General features: G+C 35.1%; 1 protein-coding gene across 1 annotated transcript in view; it reads right to left on the bottom strand.

Annotated features, from left to right (window-relative positions):
* Nucleotides 1–18,970, bottom strand: part of CEP76 (centrosomal protein 76) — an 88,414-nt gene extending 69,444 nt beyond the window's left edge. Inside the window, exons 1-4 of the mRNA XM_053714897.1 lie at nucleotides 18,827–18,970; nucleotides 4,832–4,899; nucleotides 3,858–4,013; nucleotides 3,608–3,689 (exon numbers count right to left, since the gene is read on the bottom strand). Of these exons, the coding sequence (XP_053570872.1) occupies nucleotides 3,608–3,689; nucleotides 3,858–4,013; nucleotides 4,832–4,894 (301 nt within the window). The 5' untranslated portion in view covers nucleotides 4,895–4,899; nucleotides 18,827–18,970. The remainder of the gene's footprint in view (nucleotides 1–3,607; nucleotides 3,690–3,857; nucleotides 4,014–4,831; nucleotides 4,900–18,826) is intronic.
* Between the last annotated feature and the right edge of the window lie 39 nt (nucleotides 18,971–19,009).

The following is a 19,009-nucleotide window of genomic DNA, read 5'->3' as shown; positions in this document are numbered from 1 at the left end:
CTAATTTTTTATCCATTGGATCTGAAAAAGCACAACTGTCCTCGACAGGGATAGTGGTACGCTTTGCTAAAGTAGAAACTGCTCCCTCCACCTTAGGGACCGTCTGCCATAAGTCCCGTGTGGTGGCGTCTATTGGAAAAACAATTCTAAAAATAGGAGGGAGGGAAAAACGGCACACCGGGTCTGTCCCACTCCTTAGTAATAATTTCTGTAAACCTTTTAGGTATTGGAAAAACGTCAGTACACACCGGCACCGCGTAGTATTTATCCAATCTACACAATTTCTCTGGCACTGCAATTGTGTCACAGTCATTCAGAGCAGCTAAAACCTCTCCAAGCAACACCCGGAGGTTCTCAAGCTTAAATTTAAAAGTAGACATATCTGAATCAGGTTTCCCAGAGTCAGAGACGTCACCCACAGACTGAAGCTCTTCCTCAGCTTCTGCATATTGTGACGCAGTATCAGACATGGGCCTTAAAACATCTGCACGCTCTGTATTACGTCTAACCCCAGAGCTATCGTGCTTTCCTCTGAATTCAGGCAGTCTGGCTAATACCGCTGACATGGTATTATCCATGATTGCCGCCATGTCCTGCAAAGTAATCGCTATGGGCGTCTTTGATGTACTTGGCGCCATTTAAGTGTGAGTCCCTTGAGCGGGAGTCAAAGGGTCCGACACCTGGGGAGAGTTAGTCGGCATAACTTCCCCCTCATCAGAATCCTCTGGTGATAATTCTTTTAAAGATAACAGCTGATCTTTATTGTTTAAAGTGAAATCAATACATTTAGTACACATTCTCCTATGGGGTTCCACCATGGCTTTTAACCTTTTAACGCCGTTATGCCGTTCTATTCCGTCATATTTACACTGGGCTTTAAAGCCGTTATGACGGAATAGAACGTCATATCAAACGGCTGTCCTGAAGCCTTCTGCGCTTCAAGGACTTGATCGCGGTCTGGAGGGCGTTCCTAGGGTTGTAGGGACGCCCCCCAGATGCGATCCAATAATTGAAATCTCGCGATCGTATGCACGATCGCGTAGTTTCAATTTGTCTACATCGGAACAGGTGTTCCGATGTAGACACTTTAACCCTGTCACGAAAGGGTTAAACATAATGAACAAGGAGTTTCCTCTATGTCAGACATGTTTATACAGACTAGCAATGAGACTAGCAAGCTTGGAAAACACTTTAAATCAAGTTAACAAGCAATATAAAAAAACGTTACTGTGCCTTTAAGAGAAACAAATTTTGCCAAAATTTGAAATAACAGTGAAAAAAGGCAGTTAAACTAACGAAATTTTTACAGTGTATGTAACAAGTTAGCAGAGCATTGCACCCACTTGCAAATGGATGATTAACCCTTTAATACAAAAAACAGATTAACAAAACGAAAAATATGTTTTTTAAACAGTCATAACAACTGAGCTCCTACTTTTGAAGCCTTTTGAGCCCTTCAGAGATGTCCTATAGCATGCAGGGGACTGCTGAGGGAAGCTGAATGTCACAGTTTGTAATTTTAACTGCACCAACTGTAACTTTTATACTATAACAGTGGAAAGCCTCAGGAAATTGTTTCTAGGCAAAAATAAAGCCAGCCATGTGGAAAAAACTAGGCCCCAATAAGTTTTATCACCAAAGCATATATAAAAACGATTAAACATGCCAGCAAACGTTTTATATTGCACATTAATCAGAGTATATACCTCTGATAGCAAGCCTGATACTAGTCGCTATTAAATCACTGTATTTAGGCTTTAACTTACATTAATCCAGTATCAGCAGCATTTTCTAGCAAATTCCATCCCTAGAAAAACTTAAACTGCACATACCTTATTGCAGGATACCCTGCACGCCATTCTCCCTCTGAAGTTATCTCACTCCTCAGACATATGTGAGAATAGCAGTGGATCTTAGTTACTTCTGCTAAGATCATAGAAAAACGCAGGCAGATTCTTCTTCTAAATGCTGCCTGAGATAAAAATAGTACACTCCGGTACCATTTAAAAACAAACTTTTGATTGAAGAAAAAACTAACTATATTTTACCACTTTCCTCTTACTACCTCCAGCTATGTTGAGAGCTTGCAAGAGAATGACTGGATATGGCAGTTAGGGGAGGAGCTATATAGCAGCTCTGCTGTGGGTGATCCTCTTGCAACTTCCTGTTGGGAAGGAGAATATCCCACAAGTAATGGATGATCCGTGGACTGGATACACCTAACAAGAGAAATGATTTGGAGGAGGAAAAATATTTTTCATGGAGGTTCTGACTTTATTAAGATTTGAGAAGGTATTTACATAATTAAGATTTTTTTATTTACCATATATAACAATGCCAGTACAAATGTGATATTAAAGTATTGTACAAATAAACATGAGTAAAAAGTCTGCATTCAAATTGATCTAACTTTAATAACTATAAGAAAAAAAGAAAACAATGTGTTCGAAAGAGAACTGATGATACTGCAAAATGGGACAGCTTAGAGAGATAATTTGTTCAAATAAATATAGACTATTTGCATTTTAGACACAAAAATCAAACCACAGATACAGGCAGATTTGTGGATTTGTACCTGTATTATCAAATTTGCTTCATATCCTTTGCTGAAGGAGGAGTAATGCACTACTGAGAGCTAGCTGAACACATCAGTAAGCCAATGAGAAGAGATGAAAGCATTTTCATAAAAAACAAACAAAAAAAGCAATACCAAAACAAGGCGTCACAAAACGTGCAGCATAGGACAAATGTGAGGAAGCAGCTTTTTACACAAAGGGTGGTGTTCAAGAATAAATAGAGGTGGTAAATACGAAGACTGTAAAAGAATTTAAAAAATGCCTGGGACACGCATAAGGCTATCCTAAGAAAGTAGTAACATGGGTAGACTTGATGGGTCTTTTTGGTTCTTATCTACTGTCAAATTCTAGGTTAGCTGAGACATTTTCTACTGAGTGTATGCCACCTGATGATGAAGTTCCTTCAGTGTGTAATTGCCATATTTTCTGTGACATACCTGACTACCAGTGTATGCTTTTAGTCTATTTGAAGCCAACTATTGCCGAAAGTATAATCATTGCTTTGCTTTAGTATAAGTTTAAAATAAAAAGTAATATTTAACAGAAATTCAGTCTACTCCCTTTTTTTTTAGTGCTAATAGGTATATTTGATGCTCTCCCTGGTGCAACACTACCAAACTTATGACTCACACAGCCAATCACTGCTAAGCATGACTGGTTTACATCATGCTAAGTCCAGTACATCCAAATATATTTTATTGTCTAAATAGGAAACTTTGAAAGTTACATTAAGTATATATATTGCACATTTTACAAATATATGTCTTATGAAAATACAAGGCAGACATTAGGCAGCAATAAAGTAAAAATAACTGGTCACTCCACTCCTGCCATGCAATATCTAGAAACATTATATGAGCCAGGGAACATTTGGGTGGTGACAAAAGGATCCTTATCTGTATTAGGACTACCTTTTGTGCACATAAACTGAATCATAAAAACAAATGGTCCACAAGATTAAAAGAATATCACTGATCCATTATGTGGTAATATTGCACAACTACTAACTGTTATGGATATGTTTAACTCACTTTTTTTCATTGTCCGTAATTCTTTATCAACAAAATGTGTTGAAGGTTTTGGGGTTGAGGTGAATTCTCTCGGATACTTGTCCTAGAAAGGAAAATTAATATATACAGATATGACAAAACATGTAAGTGTACAGCACTAATAAAATACAAACTTGGAAGGTCATATTGTTTTAGGGGAAAAAAAATAATCCTAGGAGTTGTAAGTATTGCCCCCCTTCCCCTCAAAATGATAAGCATTTTGCTCATGTACCTCCATCAAATGGAGTTCTTTCATGACATCATCAATTATTCCCCTCCGTCTTAAGGCTTTCATTAGATCAGCTTCAGAAATGTGTTCCCGTTCTGCTCTGAATTCCTCCTGTAATGATTCAGCCAAAACCTCACGGATTTTCCCATGCACATCCATCTACAAGAAAAATTAAATGTATTTATCTCAAAACATGTCCAGCAACCTTTAGTTGCACCTATTACAACTAACAACTTTAGCAAATGGAATGTATACATTAATTATAATGTTAATAGATAACACACAAAAAAACTTTAAAAGGGATATTAAACAGCTCAGTACTACTCACCGTGCTACTGTTTTACTTCTGTACCTGCAGCTCTCTTTAAAGCCATTTTGTTATTTTATCCCAGAAGTTGTTAAAGCGCCGCACCTGTAAACTCAGCACCATCTTGGTATGCACAGGTTTTTGAATTCTGTGACAGAAGCAGTGCACTTTCACAGATCAGTAATGTTACCACTTTTTTGACAGCTGTATCTTGCACTGTATTAGCTGCACAATAGAAAGCCAAAGAGTTACATTTATGTAGGTTTTTTTTTTTTTTTTATAAACACAAGATTAAAGGTTACATGTCTTAAATATAAAAATGAATATAGACAATGCAGCCTCTGCATAAATGCACATCTGCTTTTTATTGTGGACACTAAAGTGAAGTGCCTACGGCTTGCGAAGAAGACAACAATATAACCGATTTGTGAATGTGCTCCTCTTCTGTCACTATGTGCAAGAACACTTAAATTCAAAGAAGGCAGCGCCCAGTGTGAAGATGCAGAACCTCACTAAACAGCACTTGTGAAGGGTTAAAATAAGAGAATAGCTATGAAGAGATCTGCAGGCACAGGGAGACAAACAATAGTATGGTGAATTGTAGCCATACAACTATAATTGTACCCAGTAGTCTAAATGTCCCTTAAAGGACCCAGAGTTATAAACTCACTCTATTCAACTGATCATGGATGATTTGTCTCAGTTCAGTGGCTTTTCCTGGAGGCAAAGACATCCTGGCTGATGAGGACAGAAATAAAGAAAAGGACACAATGTTAGACAGTTATCTTTTTAAAGATAAATTCCTATGAATATATCATAATTACATACATTTCTCAGTGCACACATAATGCCACATTTGTAAATACAATGTGTTTGTATTATTGTTCAATCACCCTTCATTACAAACTTCCCCTTTCGGTATTAGAATCTGCCACACAGTTATATTTAAATATGCTACTATCATAGGAATTTAGTCCAAAAAATGTGAATAACCTTCACTACTAAGGATGTCATGTTGTAGTGCACAGGACAATGTGCCATCCATGATATCACCTCCCAAAAAAAAATCCTTGTTAAAGGGACAGTCAAAAAAAAAAAAAAAACTTTCATGATTTAAAATAGGGCATGTAATTTTAAACAACTTTCCAATTTTTCTTTTATCACCAATTTTGCTTTGTTCTCTTGGAATTCTTAGTTGAAAGCTAAACCTAGGAGTTTATATGCTAATTTCTTAGACCTTGAAGGCCGCCTCTAATCTGAAAGCATTTTGACAGTTTTCACTACTAGCGGGTGTTAGTTCATGTGTTTCATATAGATAACATTGAGCTTATGCATGTGAAGCTCCTAGGAGTCAGCACTGATTGACTAAAATGCAAGTTTGTCAAAAGAACTGAAATAAGGGGGCAGTTTGCAGAGGCTTAGATACAAGGTAATTACAGAGGTAAAACGTGTATTATTATAACTGTGCTGGTTATGCAAAACTGGGGAATGGTTAATAAAAGGGATTAGCTACCTTTTTAAACAACAAAAATGCTGGTGTTGACTGTCCCTTTTATATGGATGAATGGCCCTACCTCATTCTTTCATCCCTAGTGGAGATCTAACATGTGACTATAATTTTCAATGACTGAGTTTTATTGAATAACATTGGTTTATAATCTTCTTTTCTGGTGCTTTGGGAAGGTGTATCGATGCTAAATGTGGATCGGCAGAGTGCGTTTTAAAACAGAAAAAAATAATTTACAATAATTACAGATAGTTATGCCTCCTATAATGTAGGTACGGCATTTATCAATTTATTTTCACACAATTATTCTCACGTAATCTCTTTCTAAATCTACTGAAAGTATCAAGCCAATGATTTATAGCGACTACACATACTTATAACTCTTTAAGTGAGAGCACAACTTTTTATTGATCTTTTTCCCCCTGATTATATTAACATTATTTCTTTCTAAATCTACTATAAATACCAAACAAATTATGAACGGTTAAGGATTTAAGTTTTAACCTATATAAAAGGAAACAAAAAACAATCACATCAACACACACTAAACAAAACCACAAACAGAGAAAGAGGAAAAAACAAACAAAAAAATGGAAGGAAGGAAGGAGAAAAAAATTATATTTTAATCTATTTCCCCCCTTCTTCCGGCGAGGCTGCCACCACTCTATTTCTCTAAAGTTATGGGAGTTAACCAAAAGCCCAGGTTGTTGGAAAGACTTCTCTAACGGATAGGTATTGGAAATGATCCGAATTATGTAGTTGGAGTGTAAGCATATGTTGGGTTGTTAATGAGAATGTAAGGATAACTTTAAGCCATTTTGAAAAGAAATCTGCAATCTGTATGTCTTTAAGTGTTGTAAGGCTGAATTGTTCTAATATAATCTGTGTATGTAATAAATGTATAAACATAGTGAAAGTAGGCGCTTTTCTAATCTTCCAATTCTTTAGGATTAAGATACGTCCTATCACAATATTAGTATTAATTAGGTTAGTTTCTTGTCTTTTGGAAGACATATATAGAAAAAAATATGTCTTGTGAATGGATTGTAAATCTTACTTCCAGTTTTTTATTCAGCCATAAAAAATCTTGTACAGAATTGGTTAATCTTTGGACAATGCCACATACAATGCATAGTATCTGCTTTCTGTGTTGCATCTACTATCATTTTGTTTTCATCTGGATATTTTTTCAGGTGTAGTATAGGTATCATTCAGTAGCTTAATATGTGATTCCTTTCAGCTATTGGAAATAAACGCTTCTTTTGTCCACCTAATACTATGCTTTATTTCTGATGTTTTTAGTTTGGGTAAACTTTTATCCATTTAAGAAGAATTGTCCCTAGAGACTCTTTGCCCTGTTTGTTTAAGCATATTTTATATAAGGGAGATGAGGCATGCTTACCCTGTTGATATATTTTGATATAATTTCCCAGTTCGACTTTGAATAGCTTCTTCATTATCGTGTAAGAAATGCCTAAGCTGCAAATATGCAAAAAAGGAGCTGTTCGGAATCTTATATTCTCAAGATAGAGCCTCAAAAGATTTAATTTGTTTATTACTATCTAATAATTGTGTTACAAAAATCAGGCCATTCTGTGCCCAGGTTCTGAAAGCCTGTGAGGATACCCCTGGGAGAAATTTTGGGTTACCATTGATTGTAAGAAAGGACGTTATTTGAAAGTTTAAATCTAATATTTTACACAGAGATTGCCATGCACTTAACCGTATTCCGTATAGTAATCCTATTCTGAACATTTGTTGGTAATTGTTTACTCGGGCAATGCAATACTGCACTCAATGAAAAAGGTGAAATTAAAGCTTCTTCAAGTTCGCTAAATGTTAAAAAAAATTCTTTAGTACACCCATTAATTGCGTGTGGTGCCAGTGTAATGGTATTGTAACACTTGATATCAGGAAAAGCAAATCCACCAAATACCGTAAGTTGCGATAACTTAAAGATAGATAGAAGATGCCTTTTCCCACTCCATATAAAAAGTATTGCATGCTTTATAAAACATTTTAATATCCTTATGAATAAAGAGTGGCAGGGTTTGTATTTTATGTAATAATGGAGGTAACAATATTATTTTAATAAGCATGATCTTTGATGAGAAAGATATGGGAAAAGCCTGCCACCTCTAATTTAATTATAGCTTCTGGGAAAAAAAAAAGTTTGTAAAATTAAGCCTATACCAGTTATTCGGGTTTTAATGAAATATTATACCAAGATATCTTATTGCTTCTACTTCTTTAAAAGGGCAATCATAATAGCTATCTTTCTGTCTGTGTACCCATAGGATCTCTGTTTTCGAAAAATGAGTTCTATAACCAGAGTAGAGCTGCAACAACTAATCGTCATAATCGATTATGAAAATAGTTGTCAACGAATCTCATAATCAATTAGTTGGTTTGCAATTAGTTGGTCTGTGCACAACACCAGCTGCTTCACTCCAATGAACTCCTGCATATGGTATTGTGTTTTATGGTTATGTCCTTAGCCTAAAGGACGTCTACAGACGTCTACTTTTCACTTTTTCAGGACAGTATAAGTTTACAACTACCCCTGGCTTATGTGCAACCCAGATATAATAGGAGTCATTTGGATTGTTTATATTTAATCTGGTGATTTGGAACTATGCTTTTCATGATATAGTGCCAAGCTTGTTATTTACACCTTGCCCCTAGATTGATGGGAGTTATTTAAATTGATGTGCACTATTATCTGTTTGCACAATTTTTAGCGTATTGCTTGCTATTGCTGATTATATGTACTGTATAAATAAATGTGTAAGGCTTTGTCCTGTTATTGATATACAGTCCTTAGCGCTTTTGATTTTGTTTTTTTATATTTTTAATAAATTGTGATAATATGTACCAGATTCATCCTTTATAAGTATATATTCGTTATTTTTAGAGCGGACTAGATATTTCCCCTAACCTTATAGCTGGTTATTTACCACTGCATATAGATATTCAAGATATTTTTATGTTAGAATGAAGTCAAGGGTTACTTTATTGAGAGGCAGGCCCCTTGCCAAGGTAGAAAACACTTAGCATTGGTGAAGAGCTAACAAAGATAAATATCCCACTTTGGTGAAATTGGCAAAACCCTACTTATACACCTCAACAGCCTTTTCTCTGCTGCAGGACATATTGCTGCAAACAGAGAACCAGCCTTAGCCAGAAGCATGTGGACATGTTGAGATGTTTGCATTTCAATGCAAAGTTTCTGAAAGAGTGAATAACAGAATGTTATTAACAGTGATAGTCTAACTCTTTCTAGTTCTACCTCTTTTCAAACAGTTTGTGGTTTTGTTTTGTTTAATTATAAAACTGTGCTCTGCTGCTTAAAAATTGAAGAAACAGTTGTGTTAATGTAAAGTTTTAGTCTGAAGTTTATATTTGTAACACTCAGTATGTGGATTTTATTTAAAACGTAGAAAACTATTATTGATTCTCTTTTTATCCGATTAGTCGATTAATCGAAAAAATAATCGGCCGATTAATCGATTATGAAAATAATCGTTAGTTGTAGCCCTAAACCAGAGATTGCTCCAAATAAATCTAATAATTGTAAACATAGAGGAATATTACTTCTAGTGTTTTTGAGAAATAGCAAGAGGTCATCTGCATACAGAGAAAGTATTAATTCTTTGCTACCCAATTTAATTCCCCTTAATTCTTGTCTAAACCAAATTGCCAGAGGTTCTAATGCGACATTAAAAAGAAGAGGAGAGAGAGGGGACACCCTTGTCTCGTAGATAAAATTATGTTAGTGGTCCGGCTGCCGTTTACTATAATGGATGAGACCGGGTGATTATAGATTGCTTTAACAAAAGAGAAGAAATGACCTGCAAAACCAGTTATAAAGTGAAGACTATAAATGATCCCACGTTACCAAGTCAAATGCCTTTTCTGCATCTACAGTTACAAAATCTGTCGTTATCTTTTTTTTTTTTTTTTTTTATGAAAGTCATTCCAAAAATAATCTAAGAGCAGAGCTACTTTTCTAGTATTTTTAGTGGGTGATCTACCTAGCATAAACCCAGTTTGATCTTCTTGTATAACCTCGCTGAGACATTTTTTTGAGTCTATTCGCCACAATAGAGTATCTTGTAGTCTGCATTTAGTAGCGAGGCAGGTCTATATGAGGCCATATCTGTTGGATCTTTATCCTTTTTTAGTATTAGTGTAATCTGTGATGCGGTAAATATCTTTGAGATCATATAATCTTCTAAGAAATAATTATTGTATAATAAATTTAAGATATCTAGTATTTCTGGTTTTAGCAATTTAAAGAACTCCGAAGGCATTTGATCCGGGCCCGGCACTTTAAGTTTAGCTCCGTCAATAGATTCATCCATTTCTTTTATGGATATGGGCTTATTTAGCTCTTCTAGAAGGTCTGTCGAAACTTTTGGTATCTTTATTTTATTCCAGAATTGTATTTTAGCTATGTTATCTATTTTTTTTGGTGTGTATATTTTCTTAAAATACTCAAGAAAAGCTTTCTTAATAGTAGTGAGGTCTGTATAGTTGTTGTTTCCTTCTATAATCTTCTCAATGGTATTAGATTTTTTTCTAGTTTTCTCTAAGTTAGACAGATATTTAGCAGATTTGCCCACCTGTCCTTTGTACTTTATACTTATTTTAAGCTCTTCCATATTATTTTTTTGTACCAAAAAAAAGATCTTTCTTGTCTTGTTGCTACACAATTATCCCAGTTTGTTCTATTTGGTAAGGTTATATATGCATTTCTAACCTGGTTCGCCAATTGAAGTTCCCGAGCTCTAGCTTTCTTCTTTTGTTTTATCAAATATGCTTTAATTTCTCCTCTGAGATATGCTTTACCCGTTTCCCAGAATATATTTCTATTTTTTCTAAATATGCCTGGTTATAATTTTTATACTCTCTCCACTTATGGACTATCCAATTTTGAAATTGTGTGTTAATTAAGAATTGGGAAGAAGAAATTAGATGATTGTTCTGGATCAAATTATATATTTTGTATTTCCATAGCAATAATGGCATGGCCAGAAATAATAATGTCATTAATTTCTGATCTTATTTCAAATGGTAATATAGCATCTGAAACTAGAAATTAGTCAATCCTAGATAGAGATCTAAATGATTTAGGACTCACATGTATATATTTTACTATCGGGATGTTGGATTATCAAAATATCATGTACTTTTATGTCCTTAATAAATTGTTTATGAATCTTAGATTTTTGTGCTGGATATTTTACAGTTTTTAGACCCACTCTATCTATGGTCGGAGTAGGGATCAAGTTAAAATCTCTTGCCATTATTATATTTTGTCCGATATATTTAGAGAGTCGTACAGTTAGTTTATTTCAGAAAACTGGCTCAATTTTATTAGGTCCATACCAATTACAGAGTATAAATTTTATACCTTGTAATACTATCTCCAGTATTATCCACCTGTCCTCTGGATCTATTTCAGACTTTATAACCTTATATGTTAAATTCTTATTCAATAATATTGCTACACCTCTTTTTCTATGTGAACATGTGGAAGCAAACACCTTGCCAACCCATATTTGGATTTCAATTTGGTTACTTCCTCAACTTTAAGATGTGTTTCTTGGATAAATGCAATATCCGGATTAAGCTTACCCAATTGTTTTAAAATAAACTTTCTTTTAATTAGGCGAGGTGATTTCACCCACGTTCCAAGAAAGATATTCAGTAAAATTCTTCATTTAAAATAATACCAATATATAATATCCCTTATAACCTTTAATAACCAAGCAGCCATGGGCCAGCTCGTACCGGGGAATAGCCACGCAGAAATGGAGGGGGGGGGGGAAAACAAACAAAAAAACCATACATACTTATCTAAAAACCTTGCGAACAGCAGGCACTCTATCTGATATAACCAAAACATCTTGTATCTAAGTCTATAGTGGGGGTTACAATACTTAATATTTTTTTATGTTTATGCAAGTGAAATATTTTTCTGTTTGAAGTAATCTTTGGCCTCCTCCATTTTAGTTAATATGGTAGTGTCACCACCTTCAATTATAATCTTTGCTGGGTAATTCAGTCTGGCTTTAAGTCCTAGGTTTTTCAACTTTGTACAAAATGGCACCATTATTTTTCTTTTTGCAGTGATTTCTGCAGAAAAATCCAGAAAGAGCGATATCTTATGTTCCCCTATCATGAAATTCGAATGTTTTCTATAGGCTCTCAGTAAGTTTATTTTATCCTGGTAATTTAAAAATCGGATCATAATAGGTCTGCCTGTTTTATAGTTTGTACTTTTAAATGTACCTAATCTGTGTGCCCTTTCTATTGCCAAGGGTAAATTATGTTGTTGTATCCCTAGCGATTGTGGTAGAACTGTAGAAGCAAAGTATAATGAGTCTGAGAATTCTGTTTTCTCTGGAAGGCCTATGATCTTTAAATTATTAAGCTTGGAGCGATTTTCTAAATCGTCTATTCTATTTTGAAGTATTTGGATGTCTTTCCCTTGCAAGCTCTTCAGTCTCTGAAACTCTGTCCTTTACTTCATTAAGTCTAATTGCAAATTGTCTGATTTCTGAGGATAGCGTAGCAATTTGTGTCTTTACCAAATCAAATTGAGGTAAGAATAGATCGGAGAGCTGTGTGATTAATGGTTATAAATCTTTTTTTGTAAGTACAGTTTCGGTAACGATCTCCATCCCTGTATCAGAGGGGCGGTTCATTTTGTCTCTGGATTTAAGGGGCATGGTGGGTGATTGTGGTTTAGTGTATGTAACAAATTTTTCCATGTGCAGAATCTGTGAAAAAATGCTACTTTCCCCTTTTAGGGGGGTATAGTGTATTGGGACACACCCAGAATAACAAAAAGTGAAAAATATACTTCTATAATTAGAGTGAATACAAAAGCTTATCTCTTATATCTCTTAATCACGTCTTTAGTGAACTCTTAGTGATTTTTTTTGTTGTTGTTGTATTAAAGTGAAATATTCTTAATCACCCTTTTATCTTAGCTGCTAATTCAGAGACATTTATCAAAACAAATTTAGTAGAGAGAATCTAAAAGATTTACAGCCACCTATAATCTTGAAATAATTAGTACAACAACATTGTCTTTATATGCAATTAATTTAGTCCTCATAATTGCGTGAGGGTTATACGGGGGACAGAGAGAAAACAAAATGGGTTTATAAGAACAGAAAAACAACAAAGAGTGACCTCTTATAATTTTTCCCAGTCTAATCTTTCCGATAACCAGTAGTTTAACTAATGTACGACAGAAATCATTTGTTTAACCCGTGATTAACTCCATTGAAAAGCAGAGCTTAATATATAAGAAGACTAGTCTGCTATCACAGCGAGGGCTACATTTGAAAACAGAAGGAGAGAGTACTGGCCCTGCGCCAACCAAGCCCCTACTGGCCTGAGGGTGGTGGTACCTAGTTACCACCGGGTTAGTGTAATCTAATAATGTGGAGTCCCTCAGGCGCCTAACTGAAAGGCAGAGGGGAATAAAATAGGATGATCTAGCCCACGGAGAAAATGCAACGATAAGCAATAATAACGATATGCAATAATAAAATAAGCAATGGATAATCAAATTGGAATATTAAATTTGGGATATAAAAAATAGTTACAATTTATTATAAACAATCTATCTGCACATATTAAATTCATGGATCCATGATACAAAATACACAATAGCATAAAACAATAGAAAATTAAAACAATGTATAAAATCAATGGGCTATCAAATTACAATAATATATTGTATAAAAATAAAAACCAAATACAAATATCTGAAATCGTGTAGTAGTGTGAGTGACGACTTGTGATAAAATATCGGTCAAATTCTTTTGATAAATAATTCCTCTAGTTGTGAATAAGCTTCAAAAATAAGTGTCAAAATAAAGTCCCCAAAATTTAGTCCAAAAGTTAAGGTTGAAGATAAAAAGTGGGGTAGTGTTGAAAAACAATAGAAAATGCGATATTGCACAAAAATGGCAGTGAAAAAATAATGGGAGTGTAAAAAATCAAAAATGTGTCCAATCAAAAAATGTATCAAAATATATCCAACACTTTAAAAGAGTCAAACCAAAAGATGAAAAAAAAGTGTATCCAACCAAAACAGTGTGTTTCAAATATATCCAGCAGTCAAATGTGTGGTTTGAGGAGTGTGTCCTGCGGTGTAAAACAATGAGACCGCAATAACAGTGAATGTATATAACTGAAAGTGCTGTCACAATTCCTCTAGTAGTTTAAAATGTCCCAAAAGTGATAAAAACGTCCAAAAACGATACCTATAAAAAGACAAATAAAGAAAACATAGCACAATACGTCTTAACAATGATAGTAATGTTGAAATATAGCTTACCAATAAGCCAACGCGTTTCGGCCCGTAGTAGGCCTTTATCAAGACTGATTTCTAATATAGATTGGTAGCTTTATATAGCCTGAGGACCGGAAGTGTTACATCAATCCACTTCCGGTTTTCGTAAGGTAAAATTTCTCTTTATAACCCATATAATTAGATGTATGTTTCTATACAAATGGTGTACATTCATATCGCAAGTGGAATAATAATAAAAAAGGGGGATAAGTGCCTTTAGATCATCCTAATGTTATTTCTCCGTGTACCAATGACGTCACTTCCGGTTGGGTTTCTCGGATTTTCAACCCTTTTTTTTAATTAGACAATCCTAATTGTCATGATGTTTGGTTAATTTGACTGTTTTGAATTAGTTCAGCGTTGTTAAACCTGTAAAACACTCGGGTAACGTTATGTCCGTAATCCGGACCACCCGATTGGTCATGACGTCAGTGGGGGCGTCTGAGGGGGGCGTGGTGTTTGTTCGTAATCTTTCTATATAGAGGAGCCCGGTTGTTTGTAATAAAAGTTGATCTTATATTGTAATAGTTTAGGTAATTTCAGTCCCTTATTATATGATACAGATAATTTATCAGAATGCTTGAAATTGTGAAATCTTCGTATATTTCTTTGTATGTAAGCCATCTGGTTAAACTTAACCTCAAAACAAACTTTTTAGATTTGAGGGTTGTTCTTATGGCAATCAATATATATGAAAACACCTATGTTATCTTCATTATGTAACTGGAGTGGATAGGAGGCTGATTTCTATGTGTTATAACATTTAGTGTGGAGGATATATTTAGTTTCTCATATAATTCAAAAAATCTCTCCTCCACACTAAATTTTATAATACATAGAAATCAGCCTCCTATCCACTCCAGTTACATAATGAAGATAACATAGGTGTTTTCCTATATATTGATTGCCATAAGAACAACCCTCAAATCTAAAAAGTTTGTTTTGAGGTTAAGTTTTACATACAAAGAAATATACGAAGATTTCACAATTTCAAGCGTTCTGATAAATTATCTGTATCATATAATAAGGGACTGAAATTACCTAAACTATTACAATATAAGATCAACTTTTATTACAAACAACCGGGCTCCTCTATATAGAAAGATTACGAACAAACACCATGCCCCCCTCAGACGCCCCCACTGACGTCATGACCAATCGGGTGGTCCGGATTACGGACATAACGTTACCCGAGTGTTTTACAGGTTTAACAACGCTGAACTAATTCAAAACAGTCAAATTAACCAAACATCATGACAATTAGGATTGTCTAATTAAAAAAGTAAATTCTTTAAAAAAAAAAAGGGTTGAAAATCCGAGAAACCCAACCGGAAGTGACGTCATTGGTACACGGAGAAATAACATTAGGATGATCTAAAGGCACTTATCCCCCTTTTTTATTATTATTCCACTTGCGATATGAATGTACACCATTTGTATAGAAACATACATCTAATTATATGGGTTATAAAGAGAAATTTTACCTTACGAAAACCGGAAGTGGATTGATGTAACACTTCCGGTCCTCAGACTATATAAAGCTACCAATCTATATTAGAAATCAGTCTTGATAAAGGCCTACTACGGGCCGAAACGCGTTGGCTGATTGGTAAATTGGCTATATTTCAACATTACTATCATTGTTAAGACCTATTGCGCTATGTTTTCTTTATTTGTCTTTTTATAGGTATCGTTTTTGGACGTTTTTATCACTTTTGGGACATTTTAAACTACTAGAGGAATTGTGACAGCACTTTCAGTTATATACATTCACTGTTATTGCGGTCTCATTGTTTTACACCGCAGGACACACTCCTCAAACCACACATTTGACTGCTGGATATATTTGAAACACACTGTTTTGGTTGGATACACTTTTTTCATCTTTTGGTTTGACTCTTTTAAAGTGTTGGATATATTTTGATACATTTTTTGATTGGACACATTTTTGATTTTTTACACTCCCATTATTTTTTCACTGCCATTTTTGTGCAATATCGCATTTTCTATTGTTTTTCAAAACTACCCCACTTTTTATCTTCAACCTTAACTTTTGGACTAAATTTTGGGGACTTTATTTTGACACTTATTTTTGAAGCTTATTCACAACTAGAGGAATTATTTATCAAAAGAATTTGACAGATATTTTATCACAAGTCGTCACTCACACTACTACACGATTTCAGATATTTGTATTTGGTTTTTATTTATTTTTATGCAAGATATTATTGTAATTTGATAGCCCATTGATTTTATACATTGTTTTAATTTTCTATTGTTTTATGCTATTGTGTATTTTGTATCATGGATCCATGAATTTAATATGTGCAGATAGATTGTTTATAATAAATTGTAACTATTTTTTATATCCCGAATTTAATATTCCAATTTGATTATCCATTGCTTATTTTATTATTGCATATCGTTATTATTGCTTATCGTTGCATTTTCTCCGTGGGCTAGATCATCCTATTTTATTCCCCTCTGCCTTTCAGTTAGGCGCCTGAGGAACTCCACATTATTAGACTACATTTGAAAACAGCTCCATAACTTAAAGTACAGTCTTTCAGAGTGATGAAGAAAAAAAAAAAAATATCCCTTCTTTTACATTTGGTTTAACAGCCTTTATCAGTCTTGATATTTATAAGAAGTGTCAATATATTATGCTAGAACTGGAAAGAAAAAGGAACCTTCTTATAAGTCCCCAAGTCCTAGTCCATATGTTTTTTAGTAAAAGTTATTCAAACAATGGCCAGAAAAATAGCCTTAATAAAATACCCCACTTGATATTATCGAGCACTACTTGCAGTTACTGGAGGTACTGAGTTTGTCTGAGAAAGCCTTTTTAAAACGTCCCTCCTAGTGGGTAACACGACAGGGGATTCCTCTCCGATACTGTGTCGGCATCGAGGTCCGTTTACAACAGTTGCCGATTTAGTCTCCTGCTGCCAGAAGCCCAACAAGGGATCTCTCTCCGGTTAAAGCTCCGCACCAGGATCAATGATCGGCTTTTTCTTCCTGCTTACTCTTTATAGAAATCAACGTCTGTATCTCCTCCGGAATCAGCTGTGCTTCAGCCTCTGTGATGCCTTGCCTTTGTTCGCGGCCTTGGCGTGCTGGCCTTACGGCCTGAGGTGGCTTCTTGGTCGGTCTTAAGACCGCTGCCCTAGGGCACAGAAAGGGCTTACCTATGCCAATAACAGACAGTATACCTGGGCGAGAATGCTATCGAGCTGTCCCCGCAAAACACGCCGAAAACTCGTGTGCTGCTCAGCTCCGCCCATTGGACGTGACCTCTCCGATTTTCAGATTCCTAACCAAGCCCACAGAGTAATACCTAAGCACAGCGAAGGGGGTAATTAGCACAGCGATTGCAGCATATTTAAATAAATATGTATATGCTTATATACGTATACATATATAATACATATATATTTACTGGGAACACACAGTTCCCATAGACTGCAATGTAAAGGCACTTTTCAGTGCCATTTTTTTTTTCTAACACCCCACACCCACCAACTTTAAAAGGGACAGTCTAGTCCAAAATAAATTTTCATGAGTCAGATAGGGCATGTAATTTTAAACAATTTCCCAATTTACTTTTATCACCAATTTTGCTTTGTTCTCTTGGTATTCTTAGTTGAAAGCTAAACCTAGGAAGCTCATATGCTAATTTCTAAGCCCTTGAAGGCTGCCTCTTCTCTCAGAGCATTTTGACAGTTTTTCCCCACCAGAGGGTGTTAGTTCATGTGTGTCATATAGATAACACTGTGCTCACGCACGTGGAGTTCCTATGAGCCAGCACTGATTGGCTAAAATGCATTTCTGTCAAAAGAACTGAAATAAGGGGGCAGTTTGCAGAGGCTTAGATACAAGGTAATCACAGAGGTAAAAAGTGTATTTATATAACTGCGTTGGTTATGCAAAACTAGGGAATGGGTAAAAAAGGGATTATCTATCTTTTAAAACAATAACAATTCTGGTGTAGACTGTCCCTTTAAATTCTCAAAGCTGCTTAGTGCCGTTGTTTTTTAATTAAAAAAAAGCCACTTTTTTTTAAATAAACTATAATGCCCTCTATTTTGGGGGCATTTGGGGCACTTTTAGAAAATTAACCAGAGATCTAATTTCTAGTAATTTTTCCGAGCGCTAATTGATACCGCAAGCTTGTAGTAGCAATAACCAGCCACTTGTAATGGCTGGTTATTTATTGTGCACTAGCAATTGCAGGTGCACAATAAATTAGCGCTACACCTGTAATCTAGCTCTAAGTAAATAATGACTGCCAAGTTGTTGTCAACAATGAACGCAACAGAAAATTACATAAAAATGTAATTTTCATTTAAAATGGTGGGGTTTATTCTCACATTTGTGTATTTCTGGAAATTAAACTTATTTTCTAAAAGTAATTGGTATGCCAAAAAAGTTTGTGTCCATCTCACAGGAGACCAAACATTAAATAAATGGATGTTTAAAAGAACATTGTAGTGGAAAAATGATATCATCTGATTTTTGCATTACTCACAATTGAACTCTGTATTTTATCCTCACAAAGGAGTTATACACACAGGTAAAGTCCTGCTCAGGAGCCACAAAGAGCTGCTGGTCCCCAGCAGGAAATAGACAAACACTTAATTTACTTTCCATTTCAGTTCCTAGTGAGTAGCAGTCCGCTCAAAACACAAAATACCATTTTAATATTTGTATTTATGTTTGTCCTCGTAAGTTAAAAAGTGCATAAGAATTGATATACATAAGTAAATGCCTCCTGCACGTACCTGTTGGTTGTAGTGCCGCACATACCAGCCTAGATACCGAACCGCTCGCTAGCCTCGCTCACCTATTCTCCCTCACACCCCACTAAACCAGCAGAGAGGCGGGATGTCCAGCGGGAAGATGCCCCTGTCACCGCCTGACCGGATTATTTTCAGGCACGTACAGAGGCAACTAAAGTAAAACCC

This window comes from Bombina bombina, chromosome 5 (assembly GCF_027579735.1).
Source record: "Bombina bombina isolate aBomBom1 chromosome 5, aBomBom1.pri, whole genome shotgun sequence".
Lineage (NCBI taxonomy): Eukaryota > Metazoa > Chordata > Amphibia > Anura > Bombinatoridae > Bombina > Bombina bombina.
The sequence above is the reverse complement of the archived record's forward strand: the minus strand, read 5'-3'. Positions and strand labels throughout refer to the sequence as shown.